General features: G+C 36.8%; 1 protein-coding gene across 2 annotated transcripts in view; it reads right to left on the bottom strand.

The window, feature by feature from the left end:
* Arms (Ankyrin repeat-rich membrane spanning) overlaps positions 1-13,456 on the bottom strand; it is a 640,210-nt gene that overhangs the window by 507,081 nt on the left and 119,673 nt on the right. For both annotated transcript variants that reach the window (XM_090402051.1, XM_090402052.1), the window contains exon 5: positions 10,236-10,433. In XM_090402051.1, coding sequence (XP_090258177.1) covers positions 10,236-10,433 — 198 coding nt within the window. The remainder of the gene's footprint in view (positions 1-10,235; positions 10,434-13,456) is intronic.

Genomic DNA, 13,456 nt, shown 5'->3' with positions numbered 1-13,456 from the left:
ATGAAACAAGCAGTGATAGCACAGTGGTAAAAAACACTCAACAGGCATACAGTCAGCAATACATATCCATACTTAAAGTATAAAATGCCATCAAAGGCTTGAAATGTGGAAAGACAGCAGGAGTAGATAATATGCGACCAGAAATGCTGAAGTATGGTGGCATAAAAGTCTTACAGTGGCTGTACTGCATAGTTCAGAATGCCTGGACAGAGGAACGAATTCCCGATGATTGGAGTAGAGCCTCTCATAGTACCCATATATAAAAAAAGGGAAATAAAACTGAATGTGAGAATTACAGAGGTATTTCCCTACTGAGTGTTCCTGGCAAGATCTATGCTGGTATACTTGAGAAACGGTTTGAGAAGAATTGTGGAAGAAAAGCTTGGTGAAGAACAAGCTGGATTCAGGCCAAATAGAGGCTGTCAGGATCAGATCTTCATTTTACGACAAATAGTCGAGAAAGCATGGAAATATAACAGAGATCTGTATTTAAGTTTTGTAGATTTGGAAAATGCATATGACAAAGTGCCAAGAGAGAAGCTATTCAATACGCTACAGTTATATGGTGTCAATGGGGTATTATATCAAGCAATACTTAGTCTTTATTTCAGTTGTAAGTCAGCTGTTAGAATTGAAGAAATACAGGAAGATGGTTTAATGTTAAGTCTGGTGTGAGACAATTATGTACATTATACCCTCTGTTATTCATTATCTATATGGATCACATTATGAAGGAAAGTGGTATTAAACATGATATCAAAATTGGAGATGTTAATGGCAGCTCTTTGCTTTATGCGGACAATGTTACATTTCTAAATAAATCCGCTTCAAATCTGCAAGATTCTCTGACTAAATCGAATAACTGTTGTAATAGATATGGTATGAAGGTCAGCAATAACGAAGACAATGAAAACAGGTAGAATCGTTGAAAATGTCAACTGTGTTGTGAACGTAGAACCTGTGGAACAAGTAAAACATTTCAGCTACTTAGGCACAATTTTTAGTGAAGATGGTAAATTAAATATGGAAATAGACAACAGAATCAGCAAATACAGAGATCTGTATTTAAGTTTTGTAGATTTGGAAAATGCATATGACAAAGTGCCAAGAGAGAAGCTATTCAATACGCTACAGTTATATGGTGTCAATGGGGTATTATATCAAGCAATACTTAGTCTTTATTTCAGTTGTAAGTCAGCTGTTAGAATTGAAGAAATACAGGAAGATGGTTTAATGTTAAGTCTGGTGTGAGACAATTATGTACATTATACCCTCTGTTATTCATTATCTATATGGATCACATTATGAAGGAAAGTGGTATTAAACATGATATCAAAATTGGAGATGTTAATGGCAGCTCTTTGCTTTATGCGGACAATGTTACATTTCTAAATAAATCCGCTTCAAATCTGCAAGATTCTCTGACTAAATCGAATAACTGTTGTAATAGATATGGTATGAAGGTCAGCAATAACGAAGACAATGAAAACAGGTAGAATCGTTGAAAATGTCAACTGTGTTGTGAACGTAGAACCTGTGGAACAAGTAAAACATTTCAGCTACTTAGGCACAATTTTTAGTGAAGATGGTAAATTAAATATGGAAATAGACAACAGAATCAGCAAACCTGGAATGGTAGGAAGTCAATTGAATAAATTCATATGGAATAAGAGAGAAGTCGAACAATAAATTAGCTGTATACAAGAGTTTCAAACCAGTTTCAACTCATGGATCTGAGAGCTGGGTCATAAGTAAAACACTTGACCAAAGACTAGAGACCGCAGATATGAGAGTCCTGAGAAAGATTAGAGGCGTGAACAGATGGCATCAATGGCAATATCGTATTAAAAACGAGGATATTAGGAAAGAACTTGACATTGTCAGCATCCAGGAATGCATTAGCAGAGCTAATCTCAGGTGGTATGGTCACTTAAACAGAATGGGTGAGGAAAGATTAGCAAAACAAGTGTTCTCTGCCAGGTTGGAAAGAAAACGACCCAGAGGAAGTCCAAGATATAGGTGGATTGATATGGTACAAAGTGCCTTAGACGATAGAAATATAAGATCTTATAATGTTGGAGTCTTGACAAGTAGCAGACTGATTTTGGAAGAAAATTGTAGATAGGAAGTTAGTAGTGATGTAAATTTTTCATGTAGTACTATCATATCCTGTACACCCCTTGAGGGTACATGGCAGGAATTTGATGATGGTGATGATGACTATCTTGCAAATGTTCTAACATGAAATTTCTAAGTAACTGACAAGCTCAGGTGTTGGATAGATGGTCGTGGATTTTAAACGAACATCTTCAGAGTAAACAAGATGTTATAGTTTACACATGACAATGAGTAAGTGAAACAATTCAAATTGTAACAGACAAAAGGTCTAACATCCTAATGCAGTGCCCTCTCATATCATAAAAAATAAATATTACAGTTGTGTAGAAGTTAATCTTAGGATAACAGTCTCCCAAACTTTTTACAAATTAATGGTTATAATTGTTAACGTTAGGAAAATGCTTCATAGATTTTGATAACTCCAAAAATAAGCTTTCTGAACCATAATGACTTCCATATAGGACGATAGTTCTTTTCCATCTAATCCAGTATAAAGTATCCAAAGCATGATCTGCCAGTCCAGACTTACCATAACAATAGTAGCAAACATATTTCTTATGTTCTCCAAAGCAAATTTTAACAGATCTTTTTGTGATCTAAAGTAAGCTAAGTCATAATCACAGGGAACTTCATACAGTCCAGGAAGCATGTCAGTTTAGATGTGACAATGAGTAAATGAAACAATTCAAACTCTAACAGATAAAAGATCTAATGTCCTAATGTGGCATCTTTTAATCATCATCATCATCAATTTCCTGATATATACCCTCAAGGGGTGTTCAGGTTACAATGACAGCACTACATGATTAAGTATACATTATTATTAATCTCTTATCAACAATTTTTCTCCAAATCAATCTATTAATTGTGAGCACTCCAATATTGTCATATCTAACATTCTGTGTTTCTAAGGCACTTCTGATTGAATCAATCCACTGAGATCTTGGTCTTCCTCTGGGTCTCTTTTCTGCCATCTTGGCATCCAATATCTATTTTGCTAACCGTTTTTTCACCCATTTCTATTTAGGTGGCCAAACCACCTTAGATTAGCTCCATTTACACATTCTTGGATGCTAACAATGTCAAGTTTCTTTATATATTCATTTCTAATATGATTCTGCCATTAATGCCATCAGAGAGTTAACCCCTTAACTTTTCTTAGAGCCCTCATATCCGTGGTCTCCAGTCTTTGATCACGTGCTTTATTTCTAACCCAACTGTCAGATCCATAACTTAAAATTGGTGCAAACACTGTCTTGTATACTGCTAATTTAGTGTTTTGGCTAATTTCTCTCATATTTCATATAAATTTATTCAGCTAGCTACCCACCATACCAGCTTTGCTTATTCTATTGTCTATTTCCAGATTCAACCTGCCATCTTCACTAAAAACTGTGCCTAAATAGCCGAAACATTTTACTTGTTCTATAGGATCTCCATTCAGAAAGCTGAAGTTTTCTATGCTCCTGCACATTTTCATAATTTTGGTCTTTTTATTGCTGATTTTCTTGCCAAATTTGTTACATTCAATTTAATTAGTGAATCTTTAAGTGTTATCTCATTTTTATTAACTTATTAGCTCGTTGGCAGATCCACAGAATGTTCATAATTTTGAACAATAGAGAAAGAATTATAATAATTTATCAATTGTCCAATTTCTGATTATTTTTACTACTACTATTACTTTAATACTCAAGGTCAGTACTTCTTTGATTTCTTATCTGCATTTTCAGATAAACTGACACACTGATTTTTCTCAAGACGGCAGCACTTGCTTTATATGTTCCAAGTGCTCTTTTTCCCCATTTTCTATTCTGCCCTGTAGGCCTTAGGTTAAATCCATATGTCTGATGTTTTGTATGTTTCATTTATACCATTTATACATGTAGTGAAATATGTATCGCCCAAATCACCTTGATTTAAGCATTTCTTCAAAGAAAAAAACTGCCTCAAAGTTAAAAACATCTGACTTTGAAGACCAAAAAATTATGAAGAGAGGACCAAATAAAAATATGAAATTTTTATGAGACTCCCTTCTGTTATTTTCATGGCTGTAATACCTAGATGGCCTTTTGAAAATGAAGAAAAATGCAATTTTTATGTAATGTCTATCAACATATTTAGCACATCCACTTATCAAGACTTTTTTTAAGTATCTTCTGAGTGATTGTGAAGTATGCAAATTACATATTGAGAATTTTTACATATCACAAGCATTAATGTTAAATTATAATAAAACATTTAAAAATATATAATTATTTTACTTTTAAACCAGTAACTTAGCTATGCAAGCAATGTAAGTTCATGTTGCAATGTAAGTTCATGGGTATGAAAGCAACAGGAACACAACTGTTTGAAATTCATTTGTTTATCATTTACGGCTGAAGCAACCAAGGCTGTTAGGCCAGCATATAAAGTCAGGAAACTGTATACATGCTTCTGCTGGTTTGCCTGTTTTACTTTGATGAAAGCAGTTTGAAGTGTTTATAAAATTTAACTAATCTAAGTAATAAAAATAACTCATACTCACCATTGAAATGGAGTTTATTTTTTCAAAGGATATTTATCATGTTGTTGTCAATTTTAACAGCAATTAGAGTCAGTTGGAATTTTAATAGTTACCATCATAAACAAAGCAAACAATCATTCAGTTATGAAGAAATAACCTTTAATTGTTGAGTGACTGCAACAACTTCAGAGCACTTTGCAGGAATAGCAAAGGTCAGATACATTTTTCTTATCAAATGGGGTACAACTAAGATACTTAAACAGTTTATCTTCATGTGTAATGTCTTCAACTAGATAGAAAAAATTTTATACCTGCAATGTGTGGAATTTTCAATTAAGACAGGGTATATGTGAAATTACCAGGCTGGTAAGTACGACAAGCTTAGGAGATTGCTTGGATCAGTGACATGGCACATAAAACTGTAAGGGCTGGATGTTGATAGTGCATGGGAAGTGATAAAGGAGTGTTTGAGGGAGGTAATGGCTGGCCGCATACCTAGAGTCCAGAGAGTAAATCAAGTGGGAGTTAAATGGATGAATACACCATTAAGCTTGAGCTGCAAAAAAAGAAACAATTGTGGAGAGAATTTAAGGAGAAAGGTGACTGCAGGCACATGAACAGTACAAAGCACAGGCCAGAAGAGTAACTAGTGTGGCAAGAAAAGCAAAAGCAGATTATGAAAGGAAATTAGCAACGCAAGCTAAACAGAATTCCAAACAGTTCTTTCAATATGCTGCAAGTAAAAGAAAAATGTATAAGGCAGAATAATTTTAAGGAATGCAGATGGTAGGAAGGTAACTGAATCAGTCGAAACAGTAGCATCACTAAGCAAACACTTTGCAAGAGTATATCATGCAGGGAGTGATATTGCAGGAATGAGGGAACCAATGGCTAATACGGGAATTGAGGTGAATAGTATATTACAGAACCTTAATGTGAATATATCTGTGGGATTGAATGATGTACCAGCTCGAGTCTTACGTGAGGCACCAAAGGAATTGTCAGTGCCCTTGACCATATTAATAAGTCTAATTTAATTTAATTTTTGTTTAATTTAAGTCTCAGCTCTGGGTTAGTCCCAAGGGAGTGGAAAGAGGGGGGAAAATAGTTTCATTGCATAAAGGAGGCTCCAAGCCCTAACCTAACCTGCAGCCTTTTGGCTGGAGAGCAGATATGCTAACCACTCGGCCAGCCTGGCTGGCCGAGTGGTTAGTGTATGAGTGGTTAGCGAATGAGTGGAATAAGCTACCAGAATCTGTTGTGGGTGCCATGACTGTGAATGAGTTCAAAGCAAAGTATGATGGATACTATGCGAATACTGAATAGATCTTGACATGATGTTTAGGGCCTCCCTCATTGAGTCTAAGGACTCCTTGGAGTTGTCCATAATAATAATAATGTTACTAGAATAGAGGTTGAGCATGGTTTGCAGTGACAATATGTGGTTTTCAATAGTCCTTTGCAAGTGTGCTGTTATGACCAATCATTTAATGGTTTTCTTCAGCACCATCACATGAGTGAGCTCTTGCACTGAGATGCTGCAAAAAAAAAGTACCACTCTGAAAATAAGTAAAAATTATCTTATTTTAGCCATAACTAAAATAACGTTTTTTTTCAAAGGGAGAAGGGAATCTTTTCTTTCAAATAGTTATCAGAAACTCTCTGAAAAGCATGAAATGCCATAGTGTTGTATTTCAAATTTGAAACAATTCTTTTCTTTTCTTTTAAATACACCACTCACAAATGGATGCAGTGAAGTTTGCACATTTACCTAGTGAAATGACTGCACTTCCCCTTGCATCACAAAGGTGTGGTTTCCTGAAAAATTCATTAAAATTATGCACTCGGAAGAAGAAATAACTTCTTTTTCCTCTTTAAAAACTCAAACTGTCTTTTAAAAATTCAAATTTGTATTTATGGGTGGATGCACAAAATATACCGAAAAGATGCAATCAAAAAAAAAAAAAAATTTGCAGTTTTCTTCATTTTCAATATAAAAAGTTTAAGCAGAAGGAACGAAAATAGCATAATGGGACTAATTTTGCTTCATAGCTACCTATCAAATGTGTATCATAAAATTTTCTTGTTTTTATTTGGGGTCACAACTTTTTTGAGTTTCAGAGTCAGCTGTTTTATTTTATTCTTCAAATTCTGGGGCGATTTTTTTAATTGAAGAAATGCTTCAATCAAAGTGATCTTGGGGATACATATTGCGTTACATGTATAAATGAAACATGCAAAAAATTGGACTTGTGTTTTCAACCTAGAGTCCATAATATGGAGTAAAAAAAAAACAGGGAAAGAGCACTGAGAACACCTAAACTAGCTTTTAAAAAAATTAGTTTGTCTGAAAATTCAAATAAAAAATTTAAAAAAAGTACATGTTTCGACTATTAAATAGCAATAAAAAAAATCAGAAAAATTAAACAATCCAGGAATAAGCTGCGATTACATTCTGTGGATTTCTTGAATAAAAATGGCTGCCATAATTAATAAGCTGCCAGGAGTATAAAAAAAAAACATATACATATACAATGCTTGGAAATAAGTCAACAGACACCACAGTGTGAGGAACAAACAGCCATGGACACCATAGCTGTTTGTTCCTCAATGAAGTGTACAATAGTAATCAATAAGAATTTTGGACCATTCCTCCTGTAGGCATGTAATGTGGTCCTGGACTCTTGTGGGAGAGACATCTCTTGACCTCACCCAATGCTCCAGTTCATCCCATAGATGTTCAATAGGATTGAGATAAGGGTTCTGTGGAGGCAAGTGGAGATATTCATTTCCACAAACCATGCAATTACAGCAGGAGCCTTATGACACAGTACATTGTCATGCTGAAAGAGACAATAGTCAGTTCCATAGAAATGCAACAAACTAGGAAGCATTGCATTGTTCAGAATGCTCAGATACCTCTCGGAGTTTAACGTTCGTGGCACCACAAACAGAGGGCTGAGGCCAAACTAGGAAAAACAGGACCATACCACCATCTCTGAATTTCATAGTTGGGGTTATGCACTCTGGTAAGAGATGATCACCAGCTATCTGCCATACCCACACTTGTCTATCTTCTTGATAGAGAGTGCAGCATGATTTGTCACTCCATAACACAGCATTCCAAGCTTCCATGCCCCATTGTACATGCTCTTGCATCACTGAAGACTGCATGTTGGTTTGGATAATGTGGGACTTGCTTATTGCAGTCCTGCAATGGAAACTCATGTTGTGAGCCTTGGTTCTGAATGATTTTGTGCAGATTTGTGTTCCAGTCAATGCCCAGAGCTCTGCATTTAGTGTGTCAGCCAACGAATGACAGTGTTTATATATAACCCTTCGTAGCATCCTACAGTCAAGTTTGGTGATTACAGTGGGTCATCCACTCTAGGAAGCATCGATAGTTAACCCCAGTGTTTAGTATCACTGATTGTTGAGCTGGGATGGCCCAATTTCTCAACAATTTCTGAACAGATAGGCCTGCAACATTGCATTGTATCACAATTCTTCTTTCAAACTGTCAGTTCCCTTCTCGCAGCCATTTCATCCAAAAACAGTTGCAATGACTTGAGAGCATCATATTTCTCCAATTTATACTGGCTACAAACACGTAACTCGTTACATGGCATGATGCACCTTGCTCATGAGGGGTGGTCCATCGACTTCTTTCCAAGCTGTGTGTGTGCATTTTCTATCTTTAGGATATGGAAACCAAATAACCCATTTTCATCAAACTACAAAAGTATGCTGAAAGTTTATTTTTCACTAGGTTAGACTATAATAAATTTAGTTTAATCCTTTATCCCAGTGAGAGCGAACAAAGTTTGTGCGTGAAAATATCTTCAGGACTGAATATAGTGTTGTACTATCTTACCTGGGTAAGTAGTACAACACCAGGCAACTCGTAGCAAAGGTGGAGCAAGCTACCAACACTCCTATCCCAGTATCTCCCGTAATGCAAAACACATCTCCTTGTGGATATGTATACTGTTATGCATTAAGGGATTGGCCACTACCCAGACTAGTTTCGACCTTTACTGAGGTATCTTCAGTGGGAGCCAGGCCCAGAGTTGGAGATACCAGGCAGAAGCAGTAGCAAGGTCATCCTTACCTATAGGAGATTTGCCAAAAGATTTGCCACCTTTTTTTATTAAATTACTCTGGATTTAGAGAAAGATGTTGAAAGTTTATTTTTCACTAGGTTAGACTATAATAAATTTAGTTTAATCCTTTATCCCAGTGAGAGCAAACAAAGTTTGCACATATCTTCAGGACTGAATATAGTGTTGTACTATCTTACCTGGGTAAGTAGTACAACACCAGGCAACTCATAGCAAAGGTGGAGCTAGCTACCAACACTCCTATCCCAGTATCTCCCATAATGCAAAACACATCTCCTTGTAGATATGTGTATACTTTCTCTAAATCCAAAGTAATTTAATAAAAAAAAGGTGGCAAACCTTTTGGCAACTCCTATAGGTAAGGATGACCTTGCTACTGCTTCTGCCTGGTATCTCCAACTCTGGGCCTGGCTCCCACTGAAGAGATCTCAATAAAGGTCGAAACTAGTCTGGCTAGTGGCCAATCCCTTAATGCATAACAGTTGGGATTATTGGTATTATAAGAGATACTGGGATAGGAGTGTTGGTAGCTTGCTCCACCTTTGCTATGAGTTGCCTGGTGTTGTACTACTTACCCAGGTAAGACAGTACAACACTATATTCAGTCCTGAAGATATTTTCAGGCACAAACTTTGTTTGCTCTCAATGGGATAAAGGATTAAACTGAATTTATTATAGTCTAACCTAGTGAAAAATAAACTTTCAACATCTTTCTCTAAATCCAGAGTAATTTAATAAAAAAAGGTGGCAAACCTTTTGGCAACTCCTATAGGTAAGGATGACCTTGCTTCTGCCTGATATCTCCAACTCTGGGCCTGGCTTCCACTGAAGAGACCACAGTAAAGGTCGAAACTAGTCTGGGTAGTGGCCAATCCCTTAATGCATAACAGTATACATATCCACAAGGAGATGTGTTTTGCATTATGGGAGATACTGGGATAGGAGTGTTGGTAGCTTGCTCCACCTTTGCTACGAGTTGCATGGTGTTGTACTACTTACCCAGGTAAGATAGTACAACACTATATTCAGTCCTGAAGATAATTTCAGGCGCAAACTTTGTTTGCTCTCAGTGAGATAAAGGATTAAACAAAAGTATGCAGCTTAAATTTCATTTTTAATATGATTATTTCATATGAATGACCCTACCATATATTTTTAGACAGATAATTTAAACTGACCTGAAAATATAATATTTAAACTATTGTTTCTTAATTTCCTTTCCTCTTATAAGGAAAGGATAATTGAATACAATTTATATTACAATTTTACTATTCATTTATAAAAACACAAAACTGTTTAAAAATTCTCATTTAGTGATGTGAATCCATTCCAAATTGAAATGTCAGTCTGTTTCACTAAGTAACAATACAGTAACTGTGGATGACAATATACATATCACTCATAATAAAAACAAATGAATAAAATAAAATGAAATAAGTTATTTTTTTTTTTTTTTTTTTTTGTAAATCTCTAAAATGTATTTATACTTTATCTCCAGAATTGACTTTTGCACCATGGCTCAGGAGTATATGTACTATGTCTTTATGGCCTCTTCCAGCTGCCCAAACTAAACAGGATGCATGATTCTTATCATACACATTGGCTGATGCTCCTCTTTCCAATAGTAAACTAGCTGTCTGTGTATGACCTTTGTAACACGTCCACATCAAACCTGTCCAGCCTCCCTAAATAAATAAAAATAAAAAAGCAATGTAGAATTACTAATTTCCAAACTTTGCCTTTACAAAGCAAATGATCAAGTCGATATTAATATTAGTAGGACTTCTAATGTTTATAACAATCCTTGAAATGTCTTATAACTTTTTATGCTTTATACTAATGCCAGGAGTATATGGAACAAAGGAGAGGAATAGGTGGAGCTGATAGCATCAGCCTGACCAAAGATTATTGGGATCAGTGAGACGTAGTTGACAAAAGAGGATATAATAACAGGAAAAGAAGTAGTAGGATACAGCATTTTTTGGCAGGATAGGAATGGAAAGCGTGGTGGTGGAGTACTGCTTATGATAAGTGACGACTCATGTCCTCTAAGAGCGGAGGCTTTGGAAAGCAGGGAGACACCAATGATTTTGAAAGCATATGGTATGAAGGTAGAGGTGGGCAAGACAAGATATTTAGTGGGGGGGGGGGGGGTTGCTACAAACCAAGGAGCAGAGAGGGGTCGGGACCAGGAGATATTTAGACAGTTGAGCTTGGCAAGTGCAAGAATAATGATTGTTATGGGAGATTTTAACTACAGCAATATAAATTGGGAAGAGAAAGATGCATGTAGCAATAAGAGAATGGAATTTCTAGAATTCTTGAGGGACAAATGTCTTAGGCAACATGTAATAGAGGGAAAAAGAGGTTCAAGAGTTTTGGATTTGGTCATAGCATCAGAAGAGTTGATAACAAATGAGATGACATCTCTCCCACCAGCTGGAGAGAGTGACCGTGTAGTTTTGACTTGGAAGATGAATAGACATGCAGGAGTATCAAACAGACAGGAACTTATGTGGAATTATAAGGCAGGTGATTATAATAGTCTTAGACATCAACTCGGGGAAGTTTCATGGAGGGAGGAATTGGAAGGCCAGGATATCATTACTGCTTGGGAAATTGTGAAGGAATATTTGTTAGCAGCAATAGTAAGCTGTATTCCACAAGTGAAGAAGAGGACATAATTTGGAGTAAAGTGGATGACAAACAATATTAAACAGGAACTGCATATGAAAAAGAGGTTATGGAAGAAATATAAGGAGACAGGTGAAGAGCAGATGCATGAAGAATATAAGACAAAAGCCAGCAGAGTGACTAGTATGGTAAGGAATGCGAAACTAGAATATGAGAAGAGACTGACCCTAAGATCCAAAGAAAATCCTAGGGAATTTTTTAGCTATGTGGCTAGTAGGAGGAGAAATGACTGCGGAAGATTGACATTGTGGGATAAAAATGGGAAAAGAGTGACTGATGCAGAGGACATAGTGGAATTGTTCAATGAACACTTTATTGGAGTATTTCATCCTGGAGGAGTCAATTTTAATACTAGAGGGATAGGGCAGGTGCGATTTTTAGAGGTGTAGGAGGAGAGCATGTTCCAAATACTGAGTACTCTGGATGTCAGTAAAGATGTGGGACTGGATGGTATTTCACCACAAGGTTTGAGAGAATGTGCTAAAGAACTGACAGCTCCTTTGACCTGCCTTTTCAATGAAAGTCTAGCTATGGGAAAGGTGCCCAGGGAATGGAAGGAAGGTAGTGCCATTGCATAAGGGTAAAAGCAGACTGGAAGTGTCTAATTGTAGGCCAGTTTGTGTGTCATCAGTAGTTGTTAAGATCTTGGAGAAATTAGTTAGGGATGTACGCAGCATTGGGAAAATGAGGGTAATGTTATCTGTGAGAGTCAACACGGATTAGTGAAGGGGCACTCTTGTTTTAGTAATATGCTAGCCTTTTATAATAAAGTTACAAGAGCAGTAGATGAGGGAAAGGCATATACTGCCATTTTCTTGGATTTAGCGAAACCATTAGACAGGGTGCCACATGATAAGCTGATATTTAAGTTGCAGCACATGGGTTTAGATGTCAAGTTGGTCAACTGGATTCAGGATTGGATGTCCGATAGGTATCAGAGAGTTGTGTATGGTGGAGCAGTTTCAAGGAGGTAGAGGGTTACAAGTGGGGTCCCACAGGGCTCAATACTGGGAATTATATTGTTTAACCATTATAGCAATGACATCATCATCAGTGGATTGCATTTCGATATTCAGTTGTTTATGGATGATGTGAAGCTGGGAAGGATTATTAGTAATAGTACAGGCATGGTAGCCCTGCAAGAGCATTTCAATAAGCTAGATAGATGGGCAAATGAATGGAGGGTGTCGGTTTAATGCAGCAAAATGTAAGGTCTTGAGGTTTGGGGCACATCGATAGGATGCTGCATACTCTATTGGAGGAGCTATACTGGAGGAAGTAGGGGAGACATGAGATCTGGGGTTGATGATTGATAGAAACCTGAAATTTAGGGGGACATATTGCAAAGGTGGTGAAGGTAACACAGAGGATTTCTGCAATAATGAGAAGGACTCTGACCTGCAGAGATAAAAGAGTTATCATTCCGTTGTATAAGACCCTGATCAGACCACACTTAGACTATTACTCTCAGATTTGGTCCCTCCCCAGGATTTGAAGGGGATAAATTAACTGTGGAAAGGATACAGATGCGGATAACAAAGATGGTTTCAGGACTGTATAACATTAGTTATGAGGATCGACTGAGGGAATGTGGACTGCAGAGTTGGTGGATAGAAGGAGAGATGATATGATTGAGACTTTTAAACTGTTGAGAGGTGGTTACAGGGTTGACACTGGGGTGACAATCATGTAACCACCATGGTTGAACAGCAGGAAGGAGCGATGACAAGGGGTCATCCCTGGAAGTTACGAAAGGAAACTGTGAGCAAGAGGGTGAGGAGTGGTTTCTTTGCATGGAGGAGTTGAACCATGGAACGCATTGCCTAATAGAGTTGTGAGAACGAGAACGGTCAGTTTAAGAAGTGGTATGATAGACCAGTGCTTCCCAAACTTCTGGATGTCAGGGCCCCCTTTTCAAAAATTAAAATATTTCATGGCCCCCCTCGAAAAAAAATCGTAATAGAGAGATATATTATTATAATATTTATTGTATTTATATTCAATACAAAACATA

The sequence above is a fragment of the Typopeltis vanoorti genome, chromosome 12 (assembly GCF_054136105.1).
Source record: "Typopeltis vanoorti isolate ZY-2024b chromosome 12, IOZ_Tvanoo_1.0, whole genome shotgun sequence".
NCBI classification, from domain to species: domain Eukaryota; kingdom Metazoa; phylum Arthropoda; class Arachnida; order Uropygi; family Thelyphonidae; genus Typopeltis; species Typopeltis vanoorti.
This window is presented reverse-complemented; position numbering and strand designations above follow the sequence as displayed.